Genomic DNA, 19,794 nt, shown 5'->3' with positions numbered 1-19,794 from the left:
AGCATCAATGGATAGCTTTTCCTCAGCTTTCTTGGTTCTAAGAATCACTCCCATTTCATCCAAGTGTAATGGTCTTTATTCCTCCCACCCCTTCTTTAGGATACCTCAACATCCAAAGTTTCCAGTGTAAAACATAAAAAGAGTTGGAGGAAGCTGGCCATTGTTTAGGATCAAAGAATAACCATTTTATGATATGAGGCATTATTTCCATTTAAACATGAAAGTCTCTGTAGCAGTGTGGTACACTGAAAAGAGTGCTATATTTGGAGAGGTCCAGAAGTGATCTCTTCCCTTTTGAATTTGGAGCTAGAAAACTTAAGTTTCAAATCAAACCACTTCTGTCACTAGCAATGTGATGCTTGGCAAATAACATTACCTCTCTAAACCCCAGTTTCTTCATCCATAAAATGAACTAGATAACTTTTTAATATCTTTGTCAGCTCTAGACCTATAACATTCTTGTGGAGATTTCATGAGATCTACTTGGCATTTGAGAAGTGGGATTTAAAGAGACTCTCAGTCAGGGGATTGTGAGTGTAGAGCTGAAAGGTATCTGAGATCACTTAATTCAATTCCCTCATTCTACAGGTGAGGAAATTGAGACATGAAGAAGAAAGGACTTGCATAAAGTCGCCTGGCCAGATAGTAGAAGGGTCACGTCCAGAGCCTAGATTCTCTGGTTTCATGTTGAAAGAAAAATTCTTTCTTTTGGATTCACTGTGATAAAGGAGTCAAACTCATGATAAAGAGAATTAAAAGGAGTTTATTACAGATACATCATGGTAGCAACTCAGGCTGATCACTAGAGATTAGCAATGACTTCAAAATGGAGCCAATTTTTATTGTTAACTTTTGTAATGAAATAAAGACAATTCAGACAGGTCAATGTCAGCAAAAGGGGGCTGGGCCCTTGCATCTGAGGTCCTCCCCAAGATAGCAAGGATGGTACAATTTGCAGGTAGGGTAAAAATGTCACAGGTAGGCACCTGTGACAAAAAGTAAATAATACAGAAAGCTGTCAACTCTGTTTATGTTTTGCCTTCCCCAATAGTCTCCCCCTACACTGTTTGGCAAGACTGGGAACAATGGACCACTGTGTCAACATAACTTTCCATGTCTAGACCCATTGATTTTTTTACTGTATACTTGGGTTGGGGAGAGAGTGACGACTAAGGGGAGGGGGAGAGAAGAGGAGAGAAAGAAAGAAAGAAAAGGGGAGGGAAGGGAAGGGGAGGAGTGGGAAAGAGAGGGAAAGGGGGAGGAAGGAGAGAGAGACAGAGAGAAAGAAAGAAAAATGGGGAAGGAGATGAGAGTGATACTCAAGGTCCTGTGATTTGCTGTTCATCCTACAGAGATTAGATTGAGGACATGTTGAGAACATGGACAATTTTGTCTCTTTTTGTATCCCCAGCAGTAAGCATATAATACTGACACATGGTACTTGTGTCATAGTACATGCTTAATAAATGTTGCTTGTCCTTTGTTCCCAAAGAGGAGCATGACATCCAAAAGGTGATGTCATGACTTCCAAGTGAATTGGATTTAAGTGATGGGGGCTATGCAGAGTCACCAGCCTTACTTTCTCCTCTGGAGCCATTTGGGTCCAGTGGAAAGATGTAGATCAGGACGACTGGAGAGGGTACCACTCAGCTGGGTGCTGCAGTGGAGAGAACATTGGACTTGGGACCAGAAAGACTCATCTTCATGAGTTCAAATCCAGCCTAAATTCAGGTAGCACTCATTATATTGCTTAATAAATACTTAATGACTCACTGACCATAGGAGCCTGGACCTATGAGTATAATGACTAAAATGTCGCCTTTTTAAAGACTACTCCCTTCTGAGGTAGCTAGATGGTGCAATGGATAGAGCACTAGGTCTGAAGTCCTGATTCAGCCTCAGACACTTAACACTTACTAGCCATGTGATCCTGGACAAGTCACTTAACCCCAATTACCTTGCAAAAAACAAGACTTCTATTCGTTTGCTCCCATCTATCTTCTATTATTTTTATTTCTTTCTCATTCCATATTTTATATAAGCCCCCCCTCTTGCCCTACCTGTTCATTCAAGTCTGACCCTCTTCTCACTAGCTTTATTCTCTTTTTCTTTTTTTTTTTAAATTTAATAGCCTTTTATTTACAGGATATATGCATGGGTAACTTTACAGCATTAACAATTGCCAAACCTCTTGTTCCAATTTTTCACCTCTTACCCCCCCACCCCCTCCCCTAGATGGCAGGATGACCAGTAGATGTTAAATATATTAAAATATAAATTAGATACACAATAAGTATACATGACCAAAACGTTATTTTGCTGTACAAAAAGAATCAGACTCTGAAATATTGTACAATTAGCTTGCTCACTAGCTTTATTCTCATCAACATGGACGGAGGACACACTTTGGAATGAGGTTTTTTAAAAAGGATCAAAATGTGAAGACTTTTATTTTCATTAAATCCACTCTCTTTCATCAGCGACTTTCCAGTTCTATGGCAGCCCCACAGTGTAATTCTAGTTATTACTGGGTTTTTTGTCTGTTTGTTTTTTGCTCACCTGTGCAAGGCTGTATCTTAAGCTCAGGTTGTAAGCTCCATGTGAGCAGAAGTCGGTCTTGGTCCCTCTATTTGTCACAAAGTGTCTGCAGCTCATTTTGCATAGTCTCTGTTTCTTTAGCCACCGGCTTCCCTCTCCCATACTACAAACACTTTTCTAACACCTCCGATATTAGATAGAGGGCGTAAGAGAAGATTGAAGGAGAGGACACAAGTCCACTCCTGGAGAAACTGCTCTAATTGTATTTTTCAACAATGGCTAATAAGCATCATCAAACCAAATGAACGTGAACCAAGAGCATACATACACACATACACAAAATGTTTCTAGTTATAAGGATGGGGATTGAATCACAGGTGAATCTGTGATTTCATTGGAATAGGTGAGTATACTCCCTTTGCCAATATGAGTTGGTACTTTATTGTTGGAGAACTTTTTTTTCTGCCAAAGGCCATTTGGATATTTGTGACATCCTTCGAGGGAGGGCCGTACAAAATTATCAACTTGCAGAACTCAAGCAGTGGGAGTCCTTGGTTTTGATTTCATTAGACTTACATAGCCCTTGGCCAGATGTTCCCCACCCCTCTTTTAGCACTCATAGGTTAAATAACTTGCCCAATGTCACATACTCAGAATGTATCAGAGATGAGACTGGAACCCAAGTCTTTGTGGCTTCAAAGTAGTCACCTGTTGTGCCCTGCTGCCTCCTGGGCCATCTGTAAATGACTTCAAATAATAAAAAAGGATTGAGTCTATTCTAATCTGCATCGCCATGTTCTTTTTCTTGATGGCTGTTTTGATGAATATGTGCCCCAGTTTTTTTTTTTTGTTGTTGTTTTTTTGTTTTTTTTCCCTGAGTGAAAGCGGCATGAATAGTTGTTTGACAACAGGTTTATACCCGAGTCCTCAGTGACCCCACCTCAGTTTGAGGACCTGTTTCACTTGCTAACTTGTATGTGATCCAGGCTCTGGGGAGACTGAGGGGGAAATCACCCACTGTTTAACATAACTTCTTGGGGTATCATCCTCAACATGACTGGTGTCTAGAGCTGGGGTGCCGTCCCTTTCCACTGGACTACCCCCCATGAAGTCACTTTCTAAGGGACTGCCACAGTCAGAACCAGCAAAGCCGCTGTCGAAGGTGTCCATATCCAAGCTGACCAGTGGGTGACCAAACGCTTCTTTCTCTGAGCTGCAGGAGAAATGTGCATAAGGTCCCTGCCTGAAGGGAGCACCCTCGCCTGAGGGCAGGGAAATAGGGCTTCCTGGATCCCAGTCCTCTGGAGATTGCAGGCAAAGGGCTTCCAAAATACTGCCAATCGGGGCTTCTGGCCAGACTGGAATCCTCCCAGAGTTCTCCATGGAGACATGGCCAGAGGAGATGATTCTGTTTTCTTTCCCCAAGAGCAGGTCACTAGAGCCCTGTCCGTCAGGTTGGTCACCATCAAAATTTATCTTGGAGTAGTTGTCATCTCCATCACAGTGGCGGCCTCTATCCTGAACTAATTGAAGCTGACCGGACCCCTTGTCATCAACCACCATCACTGTGTCGAGTGACACGTGGCCATAGGATTCGTCCTTCCCCTCACCAGATCCTAAGGCAAAGGACCCAATTTCTGTCTTAGAGGGACCAGGTGAGCAGATTCCATGGTAGCCTATCTTAGGTTGCATGCTAGCATCCATCAGCTCGATCCCTTTGGGGAGGCAGCTGCCATATATCTCCAGTACCTCGGGATGCACCAGTCCCCAGTCAAATAAATTCAGGGTGTAAGATGTTCCCACCCAGCTCTGCAAAAGAAACAAGAGTAAATGATGTCATTGCTTTGGGTCAGTGGAACCATAATCAAATCAGTATCACCATTGCTTCTGAAAAGCAGACTTAATCAACTCTACTTGATTCCACCCACCATCCCTATGACTTCCTTAGACTGAAATTCCCATTACTGTCTACCACTCCTTTGTATGTACTGTCTCCTTCTATTTGAAAGTAAACTAAGAACCATCTTATTTTTATATTTCTATCCTTACATTTTATCCTATCCTTTATATTTCTATACTTAGCATAGAGCTTGAGCACACAGGGCTTGGGAAATACTTTTTCATTCATTCATTCATTCAAAGTCTGAAGCAACTAGAAAACAAAGGAGCCTGGTCTCTGGTGGCCAATGACTTTAAATGGAGTTTTTAAGGTTTTCCAGACAAAAATGAAAGTTTGACCAAGGTCCCAGACATGATACAAGATTCAATTAACCCACCCAGTCATCAGCCTCCATAAATGGCCATAGTTACTGTATCACAGAATGCTCAAGTTAGAAGAAATCTTAGAATATGGAATTTTAGACCTGAAAGGGACCTTAAAAAAAAAAAAAAAAAAAAAAAAACTTAGAGATCATCTTTTTCCATCCCCTAATTTCATAACTGAGAAAATTGGGATGAGGTAATTTGTTCAAGGTTGTACAGGTAGGAAAACCCATCTATCCTGAATCACAAATCTCTTTCAATAATCCTTAGACATCTTCCCAAGCCTAGTCCCTAAATGCTAAATCCACTAGTCTTTTCTTAGTTTTTATCCTTGACCTCTGTGCAGCTTTCAACAAAATTGACAATGTTTTTCTTCTACACAATCTCTCCTCTCTGGGGCTTTGGTGATACTGTTTCCCTCTGGTTTTTCTTCTACATGTTCTGGCCCCTTCTTAAATCCTTCTTGGTGAGTCAAAATTCATGTTCCACACCCTTTGTATGGTTCTATCCCATGGTTCTGATTTGTATCTTCTTTTTCTCTCTTTTTGTACGCTCTTCCTTGATAATCCCATTGACTGACTCCCATATCATTTCTCTGCAGATGACTTCCAAATCTACATATACAGACCTTATCATTTCTCCCCAGAGCTATAATGCTGCATCATCAACTGTCTGCTGGACATTTTCACCTGGAGATCCCAAAGAAACTTCAAATTCTACATGTCCAAGGCAAAAGTCATTGTCTCTCACTCCCCTTAATCCATTTCTTTCCCATTTTTCAAGTGTTCTCATCGTTTATTCTTTCAAGCTCAGATTCAAAAGTTACTTTTCAAGTCCATTCATTTACCAGGTTATCCTGATTCTACACAACCTTATTTTTATCCCCATCTCTCTATGTGAAGTAAAACATGCACTCATAAGGGAAGGCAAAAGTTAAAAATTGGCCTCAAGGTCATTTCAAATGATGCCCCCCAAGAATTTCAAACTTTATCCAAAACAAAAGTTGTTATCCTTTTCCCCAAACCGAACTTTTTTCCTAATTTCCCTCTTTCTGTTGAGAACACCACTATCATCTTCCTAGTTATCAATCTTGGGTTTTATTCTTGCTTCTTGCCTTTCCCTCACTGTCATATCTGATAAGTTATCAAATCATCAACTCTATCTTCACAATATCTCACCCACCTGTCCCCTTCTCTCCATTCACATCACAATTACCCTAGTCCAGGAGAGTTGCACGATCATACCTGTTTTTTAGGGCCTTGTCAACCTTTTCCTATATTACTGCACTAGCCTACTAATTATTCTTCCTGCATCAAATCTCTCCTTTTTCCAGCCTATCATTCAACTGCCAAAATGATATTTTTTAAAGCTCTCTCCTGTGCTCCATAAACTCCAGTGATTCCCTATTGCCCCCCAGGATAAAGTAGATACTCCTTTTTATGGTATTTAAAATCCTTTATAATCTAGCTCTCATTTTCTAAAGTTGTAGTATTCTGGCTTCTCTTTCTTTCTTTCTAGGCAATTGGCATTAAGTGACTTGCCCAGTATCACACAACTAGGAAATATTAAGTGTCTGAGAAATCAGATTTGAACTCAGGTCCTCCTGACTTCAGGGCTGGTGCTCTATCCACTGCCTTAGCTGCCCTCTGGCTCCTATTCCTTAATGCTCTTTCCTTGTATATTCTTCCCTAAAAGTCAAGTCAGCTCCTCATGATCCCACTGAGAGGACCCCAGTACCTATCTTACAGGAAGGCATTTAAGGTTCTAGCTGCTACTTGGAATCCCAAGAAAACTAACACCTAGGTGACATTGTGGGTAAACATGTTGGACTTAAAGTCAAGAAGAAATGAGTTCAAAATCTTGCCTCAGATACTTACTAACTATGACACTGGACAATTCATTCAACCTTTCTTGGCCTATAAAATAGGAATAAGATTAGCACCAATTTTACCAGATTATTATTGTTATTATTAAATAAGAACATTTAGAAAAACTCTCCAAGAACATTTGGAACATCTTGATTTGATTTAGGCTTGGTCTCACAGGACATTGTGGGTGTGTGTTCTTTAGCATATTGTTTAACCATTTTGCAAAGTGCTCTGAAGTAAGTGGGAAAATACTATTAATCTGCATTTTGTAGATAATGAAAGAGGCTCAAAGAGGACACCTGACTTGTTCAATACCACAATAGTCAGCAAAGGGCAGAGCAACAAACTAAACTTTAGATGTGGGTCTAGCATTCTTTTTACTTAAAAATAAGAACAATAATATGAACATAGTCTGTGTTTTCTTTATAACAGTCTTGCAAGGTCAATTGCACAAATAACTAGGCGACACCACAGTATATAGAGCACAGGGTTTAGAGTCAGGAAGACTCATCTTCCTGAATTTAAATCTCACTTCAGAGCAAGTCACTTAACTTTATTTGCCTCAGCTTCCTTGTCTGTAAAACGAACTGGAGAAACCACTGGCTGGAGAAACTACTGGCAAATTACTCCAGTGTCTTTGCCAAGAAAACCCCATATGGGGTCACAAAAGGTCAGACATGATTGGGAAAAAAACCAACCTGAACTATTATTCTAGGCTCAGAAAGTGTATGTGATTTCAAAGGATTTCAAAGGATAAACTTACTTGTGGCTAGCATAGTCAACACTCCAAGGTGGATTTCCTGATTTTACGTCTTAAGTTCTTTCAGTGTAACTGAAGACCTAACTTCAGTCTAAGTTAGGTAAATCATAGGTCAAACTTCTGTCAATAATTTCCATAGTTCTTTCTGTTCTTCTGAATTGTTAGACTTACTTTATGGAAAAATAGCTAGAATATTGTCTAAATTTTAAAAATATCAACAGATTTTAACATTATTTTATTTTAAATACATCAATAGTCAAGATGGCAGAGTGATAGATTGGAAGGCAGGCTGGCTCTTCAAATGTGCCTCCAAAAAAGCCAACAACAAAGAGAAACACAAAAGAGAAAAAAAAGGAGCTTAAGAAGCACATAAATTTTTAAAATCAATCAGATTATTAAAATGAACAAAGCAGAATGCTGATATAATTTAAAATGTTTTATCAATTGAAAGAGCTAAAGTACCAGAAACAATGCATATTCAAGAAAAAAGAAAAAAAAAAAAAAGAATAACTCAAGGGATCTAGACATACATTCTCAAGTGAGACAAGATGTTATGTTAAAGTAAATTAGGCAAAAACTAACTCATCAAAAAAAAAAAAGCTACAAGATCAAATAAAAGAAGAGGCTGAAGAAAATAAATTTTTTAAAAAGGAAATCAATCTAAAAGTTTCAAATTCTGAGGCAAAAAAAGATTACGAAAAAATAATGAAGACAAGGATCAATAAAGATAACATAATGGAAAACCTGAGAAAACCTACAGAAAGAATCATCTGCAATAGTTTTATTCCAATGGGAAACAGAATTACAGTTATTGTAGACCAAACAAAGGAAATCAGGCTCAGAAAATCATTGAATTTTTTCAAGAACTAGAGACACGGAGCAGAGGTCATAAATCAGAAATCTCAATATCGATAATATCCCATATAATTTAGAAAAATAAAATAATTGGATACATTATTTCAGGAAATCATCAAAGAAAATTTTCAGAACTACCAAAAATAAGTTGTGATGTACAAAGAGAAAGACTCCATAGGACTCTCGGAGAAAAATCTAAGATTCAAGATGTTATGCCCTAAATAAAATTAAAACCATATAAAAGTTCCCTGCCTCAGTTCCTCCCTGTGGAATGATTTTTGAATATTAATTCCATTCGATAGGCTAGCTTAAAACTCTCCACATTAAAAGATTAAAAAACAATTTCTGTCTTGCTTCAGTTTCTCTGGCATTACAAAGACTTCTAGACACATGCTAAGTTACACATTATGCATAATATATATATATTAAGCTCCAAAATTATGATGGTTAAAAAACAATGCTTAGAGTGACTAGAATAAGAACAGAAATGATCTACCCAGGAATACAAATCAGTATCATAGCAAATTTTAACAAGAATAATTGGAAATATTGGAATATAGCAATATGGAATTAAGAAGCCTGAGCCTTGAGCTCAGAATTAAATACTTAGCAAAACCCAGTGCTCTGCTTTATGGGAAGAGTTGAACATTTGAAAAATAATCAACTTTTGAAAAATTTGCTGAAGGATACCTCCACTTTAAGAAGATCTTTCAACAATAGCTTAACATTTTCTTTAAAAAAACGAGTACTTAAAACAATTGTACTTCTTATACCAAGATAAACTAGTTGCTAAAAAAATAAAAATAAAAAAAAAGTGAGTATCTCTAGATAGAGTGAATAAGACCAGCAAAAGGCCAAGTCCTACTTTCTTGAATTTATTATAAACAATATAAAAGCCAACCTGCTCCCAGAGGCAAGTTGGGAGAGGCATAGAAGGATTATCTTGTTCTCCTTAAGTGAACCTTTGCTGCAATGGGCCCCAGTTGAATTCTTTGTCAAATCCCTTGCATAAACAAAATTATCATAACCCTACCATGACTATATCTAATCAGAAGGCCAAGCTGTAGATGTCAACCCCTGAGGTTATTTTTCTCCGGTAAAACAATCTACTGGTACCCCACTTCTCTCACTCCTTTTAGGAATTTCACCTTATGGCATCTGTCCTCTTGTTAATGAGGAGTTCCACTGGGGAACTTGGTCTGCATCTTTCCCGTTGTTAATCATTAAACGCTCCTTTGGAACTTAGCTTGTTTCCAACAGAATAATAAAATCTTTGCCTCTTGATTTGAAGATGGTTAAGCCTATACATTCTCTTGAGATGCCTCACAACTCTGGCCCAAAACCCCAATATGTTTTTGGGGTTCCACCCCCACACTTCATCACTTTGAGAGTACAGTGTAGAAGGTAAATCAGTAAATGTTTCAGAAGAGTATTTCAGAGAAACACTTAAGTAGAAGGAAATCCCATAAAGGGGGTGGGGGAACAATGGGCAAAAGATGAAGGTCCTTTCTTTGAGGGGGAAGTCCAAGTTAAAGATATTTACTTCATTTAGGTGCTTTTATTGGCTTTGGGTTCATAAGGTAAATAATAAAAATGAGAAAAGTACATTTCCCTTCTTATGAAAAGACAAACCTCACAATTGTAAAGCAGAGTAAAAATGGACTAAAGTTTCCAATAAAAAAAAAAAATGGAAGAAAAATAAGATTAAAAAAAATCACAGCATATAAATGGAGATGTGGAGAGACATTTTACAGATGAAACACTTTATAGATGATACTTGTTCCAAATATGGAGAGAATGACTTTTGTATCAGTCAAATAAAGCAGAAATCAATAGAACAAAATAGATGTCTTTGATTACATACAGATAAAATGATTTTGCACAATATCTCTAAAATTAACATAAAGCAAATCCATTTAGAAAATAAGTTGTCAGTAAATGCATCTGAAAAAGTCCTTATGAAGTGGGAGGGAAACTTTTCCCTTTACTGAAACTGTTTCCGTTAAAATTATTACTTGAAACTGTGTTCCCTTTAAAATTAAATTGTGTCCCCTTTTTGATCTGAGAGATCAGGATCTTATTGCCACTAATCTCATCACCACCAGGAATCGAGGGGATACAAACTCCATCACTTACATGTTGAATCTATAAGATTTATCTATACCATGAGGCAAATATGGACTCTGGTGAAACAACAGGCAAGGGCCACAGATTATATTTAAAAGACAAAATGCAAACAGTTAATAGGAATACCTTAATGCAAAGAAATGCAAATCAAGAAAATATCAAGACATTGCCCATTGAAACAGTATGAAATAAGAAAAAAAATTATTCATTGTTGGCAAGGTGAAAAAACGACATTCATAATGAAATAATTTTTGTTATTGTTTGAATCAAATTTCATCAATGGGGGGGACTCATAGTCTGGAAACTCCCTTCACTGGCACAGATCAGCAATGTAGATATAATTTACTATCTTAGAGAATTGCCCTAAACCCTTCAGAGAGGCTAGGTGACAAGCCCAAAATTGCTTGCCAGTCTGTGCAAGTCACTGGACTTCAGCATAGTTTTTCTCAATTCCAAAGCAAACCATTTAACCCACTACTTCTCTATTGGTGCCATAAACATGATAACAATTTGTCAAGGAAACACAGAAAGATCTATATGAAATGAGGCAAAGCAAGAGCAGCGAAATCAAAAGTATAGCTATATTAACTACAACTATTCATAAAAATAGAAAGCAAGTCAAAGGTAGGAGGACCTCAGGCATATTTGGAAAGGGGCATAAAGAAAATATTTCTTATTTAATTTGTTTCCATGATGTTAACTGCTAAGGGATTTTTTTTTTCTGTTTGTCTGTCTACAGTGGATTCACTACCACTTCCACCTTTGGTAGGCTCAGTGGACAATAGCGGTCTCCATCTAACCAGAAGGATATGCTGCTGAATACATGAATTCTCTGTAGCTCTCCAGAGAAGTGAGATTTAAACTATACAGTGTACTGGGGATAGTGGACAAAAAATGAAGTTCCTTTCTTTATTGAAAAGTCTTTGTTAATAGTTATTAAGATTATAACAAAAAATTAGCTTAAAAAAAAGTATGAAACTAACTTGGCCCCTGGTTGGTTTCCTGTTGTTTGGGGAATTTCCATATGTTATTTATTGATTGTCTGGTGATTTGATGAATGTTGTTTTGTTCATGAGACTTGTGGATTCCTGGGGTTAGGAGAGACCTGAAAAAAGACCCCTGACACCTGTATGTGGGGGTATAAAGGAGCGAGGTACAGAAAAATCTAAAGCTATGTAGCTATCTAAGCTAGTTGCTGGTGAATTGAAGAAAGAAGGGCCATAGGGCCAAATTCAGGGCCTGAAACCCAATTTAGAAAACATCTCTTATTATCTCAACAAAGCCCAGGCCACAAAAAGGCTTACTCCTTACAAGTTCATCAAATCTATCAATGGACTCCCCTGAGGAGTCTCATTTGTACAAGTGTGCACAATAATGAGTATGGCAGCAGTCATGGGAGAATAAGAGGAGCCATTGTTGTTCCATCTTGGCTACTAACTCATTTTATAATCTTAGCCAAATCACTTCTATTCGATGGATCAATATTTCCCTACTTATATACCAAGGGGATTAGATTAACCTTGGGGGAAAGGACTGTTTTGGTCTTGTCTTTATATTTCCAGCACTTAGCATAATGGTCAATATATAACAGGTGCTTAATAAGTGCTTATTCAAGTAAATTGAGTTTCTGCTCTAATATTCTATGATCTGTGGTCAGAGATCTTTGAACTGAGTGTGTATATGTTCATAATCTGCTTCTTGCTTGGATTTCACTTATGCTGTGACATGGTCTCTGGATTAGGACAAAAGGCCAGGCTGGTAATGTCACTGACGCAAATATATCCTCATCAATCCTTTGTGTATTAGTAAACTATAATTTGCCGAGTTTTCTGAGGTGACCCCTCCCTTGAATTTATGGAAGGGCCATTGCAGATGGAGCAAGAAGGAACAATTTTCCCAGGTATGTTCAGGGAATGTCACCTGCCAAGTGATGAGACTTTATGAGAAAACTGGGTTTAGCTCAAGAAACCTGGATTCTAGTCCTAGATCAGCCACTTTTACACCTTTTGTTTTCAGTAAAATGAGAAAGTTAGGCCTACTCTGGCCCATCAGATTCCTCCTGACTGACATTCGTGGTTCTATGTTTGAAATCAGTCAAGAATAGTCTTCATCCCACTTTGTACCCTTGGAAGGGAGGATTGTTATCAGAACAATTTATCTTGTAATCCACCTACCAGGGAGAGCCCTGTTTTGCGGTGTTTAGTGATAGAATATTTGTAAAGCCCTTAGCACACAGTAGGCCCTTAATAAATGCTTATTCCCCATCCCCCTTCCTTTCTCCTCAGAGCAATAAGAAGTTTGGAATGGAAAAGCAAAATAAATTGAGAAAAGGCCCCAGTGTCAGAGGTGAAACATCAGGGCCAAGGACACCAGCCTCTGACTACCTTGCTCTAACAACACCCTTCTTTGAGCCTGAGAAGTGAGAAGACTTTGAGCCTCATCTTCCCTCTATAGTGTCTACTGACTGACTGCTGGATGCTCCAGAAAGCATTTCTCAGTCTTCATTGAAGGGAAGCAGCATCAGTTTGGGTATCAATAGCCCTGGCTTCTGCTGCTAAAACTTGTATCCTCCCTTGGGAAAATTGCTTCTATTCTGGGTCTTGGTTACCGCATCAACAAAATGACAGGGGGAGCAGTGGGCTAATCAATAAGGGACAATTCCAGAAGGTTTTCTGGAAGGTTTTCAAGGAACTTGATCTACAGCATGTTACCTCATTCCAGCCTTACAACAGCACTATGAGGTAAATGCTATAGAAAATATTATCCCCATTTTACAGATGATGAATTTGGGGCTCAGAAGTTAAATTTCATGGTTGTATAGATTCAGAACTATGAAGGGCCTCAGAATTTTACAGATGAGGCAACTGAGAACATAGAAATTAAATGGTTTGCATAAGGATTTAACACTGTCACTCCAAACCCAATATTCTTTTCCATTGTGTAATAATACTTCAATGGTTGGGGCAGCTCAGTAGCACAGAGAGAGGACCAGACCCTGGGATCAGGAAAACAAGTTCAAATCCTGTTTCAGAAACATACAAGCTGTGGGTCGGGGCAAGTCACTTCACTTATTTCCCTCATTTTCCTCACCTGAAAAAAATGAACTGGAAAAGGAAATGGCAAATCACTCCAATATCTTTTCCAAAAAAAATCCCAAAGTACCAGATGGGATCATAGAGTTGGACTTCGCTGAGACAGCTGAATAACAACAACAATGACTAAATTTCATTAGTCACACAAGCAAAAATCAGAGGCAGAATTAAAAAGTCAAGCAGTTCTTGATTCCAAAGCTAGTGGCTCTTCCTATTACACTGGGCTACATTGCCAGAGCTGTTTTAAATGGAAATATGGTTTGGAAACAGAAAATGGTTACAAAGTAGTGGCGTGAGATACATATCAGCAAATTCTTAAGTTTAGAGTAATGAGATAAAGGGGCTTTTTTAGTAATATTGGATGCAAGAGGAAGATCAAAGAAGAAACTGGATTGTTGCTTGGGGTGGATGAGACAATGATAAAAGATGTCAAAGAGAAGGCAGAATGATCCAGCTCATATTTTGCTTCTTTTTTCCTTGTAAAGTATAAAAATCTTTGGACTGAGAATGTGAGAACAAAAATGGTTGTCGGGACAGAGGAACCAGAGAACAAGATAGGTGAACAGATAAGGAAGGGAGGGAAGAAAGGAAGAAGGGAAAGAAGGAAGAGAAAAGGAAAGGAGGGACAGAAGGAAGAGAGTAGGAGGGAAACAAGCATTTATTAAGTGCTTACTCTGTGCCAAGCATAATGCTAAACTCTGGATTTGCAAATACAAGTAAAAAGCAAGTCTCTGACTTCATGGATTACCTTTGAATGAGGGAAGACAAACACTAAAGGGATTTGAAAAGGTGGGGTGGAGTGGGGTGGAATGTGAAGATAAAGGTACCTTACATGGGAGCATGATTTTCAAGTCCAGATTAAAACAGGAACAGGGCCAGGAAGAGAATGAAAAGAAGACTCTTGAGTTCATCCCACACTTCTGGCCAAACTGCATTCCAAAGTACTGAAAGAATGGGTGGATATGATGGCTGAGCTATTGCCAATGACCCCTGAAAAATCATGGGAAAAGGTCAATGTGGTTCAGGATTGAAGATGGCAAAACTGTGCCAGTTTCCAAAGAAGGTAAAGCAAAAACCGTAGCCTGGTAAGCTTAAATTGGAGTCCTGGACCAATTCTAGAATGTGTTAGCCAAGGGATGGTTTTTGATGAGAACTTGGTTATCCAGGAGGACATTAGCAGAGAAAGACTGACTAATGATGTACAAACTAGAAGCACAGCTACCCCCGAGGCAAGCTGGAAGGAGCACAGATAAGCTCATCTCAGCTTCAAGTTCTTAAGACTTTGTTCAAGTGGACTTTTGATTACAGTCCACCCTACTTTATTGATTCCAATCAGAAAGCCAAATTATGATGTCAAACCACTGAGGTTATATTTCCCCTATAATAGGACTTACTTGTATCTCACCCAATTGTTTACTCCTTTTTAGGACTAATCCACCAGTACTCCTATCTCAGAAAGTCTTTGTCTTTTTTCTTGTTATAGCTAACTCCTTTTGGAGGTCATTCTGCTAACTTCTCTTGGAATTTAGCAGCTCTTATAATAAAATCTTTGCCCCCTGACTTGAGGTCTCTGTCTACAGCTCACGACAGTGGCCCATAACCCCAGTATACTTTTGCGGTCAAAAACCCCCAAACCTCAATAGTTTGAGAGAAAAGCTGTTTGCCAAGAACCAGAATGACTTCATCAAGAACATGTCACGCCAGAACAACCTGCTTTGCTTTTCTGGAAGATAAATCTGTTAGATCAAGGCACAATTAAAAGCACAGATTTCCACGAAGCTTTTTAGAAAAGCTGTTCTTGTCCTGCTTATGGACTTGATGGAGAACGGTGTTTTAAATCATAGCATAATTAGTCATAATTAACTTAGAACTAACTGGTTGAATGAGTGAATCCACATTCTTATTTATCAATGATTGGTTGAAGGTACAACTGGTGTGCTTGTTCAAATTACAAATGGGACAGAGTTAGAAGGGACCAATAACAACAGAGCAAATTATCCAAGTGATTTTGGCAGGCCAGAATAAAGACCTGAATTTAATCATATAAAAAAAAATTTCAAAATATAAAAATATTGAACCACTCCCATGGGTTCAAAAAATTGAATTGAACAAGTATGGGATGGAAATATGTATAACTGGAATGTATAGCTGATATGAAAAAAGATTTAGAGATTCTAGTAAATTGTAAGTTCAGTGAGCCAACAGTTCGGTATGGCAAACAAAAAAGCTGATGTGATCTTAGACTACATTAAGAGGCAAAGAATCTAGAATGAGCAAGTTGAGAATACGTTTGCCAGCCATACTGTGTTCAGTATTAGAAAAGAACTAAAAATCATGTCACATGAGGGTTGCCGGTCACTAAGTAATTTAGAAAAGGTCAGAAGGGGAGAAAGGGCATCGGATGGGGAAGTGGGAATGACATGAAGCTCAAGGCAAAGTGGACGGTTTTCCAAGACTCTCCCAGCTTGGGGGTCACCATTTTGATGAAGGTGAGCTCCCTTGCAGGTGGGTCGATGGCTAATAACCAAGGAGTGTGTGTGTGTATGTGTGTGTGTGTGTTTATTGTAGGGAAAGGAGAGCCGCCACTCCCGGTATCACCCCTTTCTTAGACACTCCCCACTTTTTTTGTGCCTGTACCTGCTCAAACCAGAAATAGAAAACCACTTGGTTACTGATATGATAACTTGATAAGAATCTGGCTGACCTTCCCCAACCACTTCCTGGAGCGAGTGCTGGGCCAGAGAGGGGACACTGATCATTTGTCTCCAAGTATCCTGCCCCTACCTCCCTAAGCATCAATCCAGGGCCAGACCTGCACAGCCCGAGCACTTCAGACCATGCCCCCAGCGCATGACTTTTCTTAGAGAGTTTCTCATCCACTGGAAGTATTCAGACAGAGGTAAGAGGACCATTTTCAGGAATGCTGCAGGAGACAGACAACAATCTGGTATTGGAAGAGAGCCCTGAACTAGAAGAAGTCAAAAATGAACATAAGCCCTGTTTGACCTGCTGTTTAACAGCCACGATGCTTTGGGTAAATTGCTTTTCTGAGGCTTAGTTTACTCATCTGTGAAATGGAGACTATCTGCCTTTTCTACATCACAGAGTTTTTATGGGTAACACCAGCTAAATACTGGTTATGAAAACACTAAGCACCTAATTAGCAGCTCACCTTTCTACAACACTTTTGGCTTTATAAAGTGTTGTGTTCATACAAGACTATCTATGATGGAGCCAGTGCAAATATCACTCTTCCCATTTTGGATGGGAAAACCGAGATCCAGGGCTGGAGGGACTGATTCTGCAGAAGTGTTAAGCACCTTGGGTACTTTGTGCAGAGCACCATTTGGATGCTAAATAACTAGAACAGCTCCTGTCACACAGCTCGTAGGGGTTAGAGTAAGAATTTGAATCATGTTTCCTACCTAGAAGCCTAGTTTGCTTCCCCTGTACCACACAGCTCCTTGGACAGAAAGTGTTTCTGTGTATGAAGGGGAAGGAGTGGGGGTGGGGGAGGCAGATGAAATTACTTCTGAGGGCCTTTCGAGCCTCTCAGTCACCACATCCTCTGTGCTCAAGAGCCAGCCTCTCCCACAGACATCTGAGGAGAGATGGGTCTGCAGAGATAACTTACTGGCTGGGAAATGAGGGTGGGGAAAAGGCTGCTGGCACAGTGGTAGGTTGAGGCACTTTATTTTGCAAGCTTCTCTCTCCTTCCTAGAGCATGTACTCACTCACTCTCTCTTTCTCTCTCTCTCTCTCCTTTTCTCTCCCTCCTTCATTCCCTCTCTCTATCTCTCTCTTTCTGTGTATATTTCTGTCTCTGTCTCTTTCCTCTATCTCAGCCTATCTCTGCTGTCTTTCTGCTTTCATTTCTTTTTCTTTCTTTCTTGGTCTGCTGTTTCTTTCTCTGTCTCCACAATCTATCTATCTCTGCTGTCTTTGTGTCTATATCTTTCTCTCCAATTGCATTCTCAATTTCTCTCGTCTGTTTTTTTCTGCATCTGTTATCTGCTGTCCTTACCCTCTCTGTGTTCGTTCTCTCTCTCTCTCTAGCTCTGTGTGTCTCTTTCCCTGTCTCTGTCTCTTTGTCTCTGTCTCTGTGTGTGTGTGTATCTGTATGTCTGTATGTCTCTCTGTTTCTGTTTTTTCTCTATCTGTTCTCTGTCTCTCCCTGTTTCTGTCTTTGGGACCTGTACAAAATGTCATTTCCCCTAAAAGTTCTGCAGTCTACAAGGGCGTCAGCTTAGGGTATTCACCCTAGAAATACTTTAGGAGTTTCACCCTACCCCTCATTCCTTCTTCTCAAGTGCTGGAGCAATCTTCAATTTGTGGAGGCAGTGGGCTGTCTGACAATCTGGGATCCCAGGATCAAAAGTCTGTTCCTACTTTGCACTGAGGAAGAAAGCAGGCTTCACTGGGCTCAGGTGATCCGACCAGACGCACAGCCCATAAGTGGCACAGCTCTGATTTCAGCCCTGGTGGCCAGATGTCTAATCTGAGCCTTTGTCGTCATCATCATGCCAGGGGCTCAGCCCCACGGCCATCACCACTCTCCCTGCCTCTCTTCCCTCTTTGGACAGATCAAATTAGCACCGTCTTGAATCTGTGCTGCAGTGATAGGTACAGAACTTTGCTTCAAGTCCCACGTCTCACCAGTTAGGAGGTTTGGGGCCCCAACAAGTCCCTGGACTTCACCTAACCTAAGTTTTCTTTTCTTCTCTAAGCCTTTTTTCTTATCTGCAAATTTAAGATAATTATACTTGCATGGAAAGGCAGCATGGCCGCTCATAAAGAGTTAGCCTCTCAGTTAGGTGGACTTAGATTCAAAGCTCACCTCTGACAAATAACTATGTGACTCTGAATAAGTCATTTAACTTTTCTCAATGACTCAGGCAATTGCCTAAAACTGGAAGTTGCAGAGGAAGACATCAATGTGCATTAGTGGAGGAAGTCCTTACCAGGAAGTAGCCACATACATCGATGAAATCACAAATTGAAAAGAGAGAGGGAGAGAAACAGAAAGAGAGAGAGATGGGGGGGGGGAGAGAAGGAGGGGGAGGGAGAGAATATTTTCACTAACCTGTCTCACTCCATTGCAAGGAAAATGCATAGGAGATGTTATTCTCACTTTTGGCTTTGTAAGAGTTTCAAGTCTTTTTTTCTGGGCATGTCTATAAATCCTTTAATTGTTCAACAGATATACAGCAACTCCTGCTTCTAAATGAGTATTAAAGCCTTCAAAGTAGTCACCCTGTGGAAGTGGGCACTTATTCCTGTAATGCTACTCTTGCTCTAAATTCTTTGAAATTTGCTTTAAGGAACACAGTCTTTGGAAGGACCTCACTGGTGGTCAAACTTCTTTCTTGGAGAATGTTTGTGATTTTTAGAATCAGACATAAATAAAGTCCTTCTGTGAATTACAGAACATCAAATGTTGGACCTTTGAGGAAAGTCAGCCATCACGTGGTCCAACTCCCTCCTTGTATATAAGGGGAAACCGAGATGGTGGCTAGCCTGGTGAGGAAGGTCAAGCTGCAGACACTATTTTTGGTCAGAATGGAGGCATAATTCTAGAGTGATGAGGCAGACTTCCTTGAGTCATTTCCCACTACCCTTCTTTATAAACTCCATAATCCAGACACATTAGATAGCTACTGCTAACATGCTTTAAAGTTCCTTGCCTTTGCCTGGAGCACTGGGCTCTGCCTGCTGAAATCACGTCCAGCCTTCAAGTCTCAGTTCAAAAGTCTATCTCTTCCATCAAGTTGGTTCCCCACAACTAGAAGTGATGCTCTCTTCCCTGCTGATTTTGGATTTAGAGAACTATGACTTAAATACCAATATTTCTAATCATAACATGCAAGACTTTGGACAAGACATTTAACCACTCTGGACCTCATTTGTTTAATATGTTGAACTGGATGAACTCTAAGGGTCAGTTCTAACTCCAAATTCCATGATGCCCCCAATACTTCAGCATTTTGCAAGGTATCATTTATCAGCCTTTGCTTTTATTGCAGTTACAGTCTGCCATTTTGGGGTCCACATTGCTAATAATTTGTCTTACTAATCTGTTTCCCCCACAGCTCCTAGCCCAGGGCCAGACACCCAGGATGTTAGATGAATAAATGGAGTAGAGACAGTGTGAAGTACTTCCTTTTTATGTATATGCCCAGTGAGTGCTCCTCATACCACCTGTGTGGTTCCTCTATTCACTGGAAAGATTCTTAGCAATCATTTCATCTAAGCCCAAGCTCCTAGGTAAGAAGGAACTTGGATATTGTGACCC

General features: G+C 39.6%; 1 protein-coding gene across 5 annotated transcripts in view; it reads right to left on the bottom strand.

The window, feature by feature from the left end:
* Positions 1–2,346: 2,346 nt before the first annotated feature.
* IL21R (interleukin 21 receptor) overlaps positions 2,347–19,794 on the bottom strand; it is a 47,608-nt gene continuing 30,160 nt past the window's right edge. For all 5 annotated transcript variants that reach the window (XM_023497886.2, XM_023497887.2, XM_023497889.2 and 2 more), the window contains one exon: positions 2,347–4,347. In XM_023497886.2, coding sequence (XP_023353654.1) covers positions 3,505–4,347 — 843 coding nt within the window. In that variant the 3' untranslated portion in view covers positions 2,347–3,504. The remainder of the gene's footprint in view (positions 4,348–19,794) is intronic.

Source organism: Sarcophilus harrisii, chromosome 1 (genome assembly GCF_902635505.1).
Source record: "Sarcophilus harrisii chromosome 1, mSarHar1.11, whole genome shotgun sequence".
Taxonomy (NCBI): Eukaryota; Metazoa; Chordata; class Mammalia; order Dasyuromorphia; family Dasyuridae; genus Sarcophilus; species Sarcophilus harrisii.
This window is presented reverse-complemented; position numbering and strand designations above follow the sequence as displayed.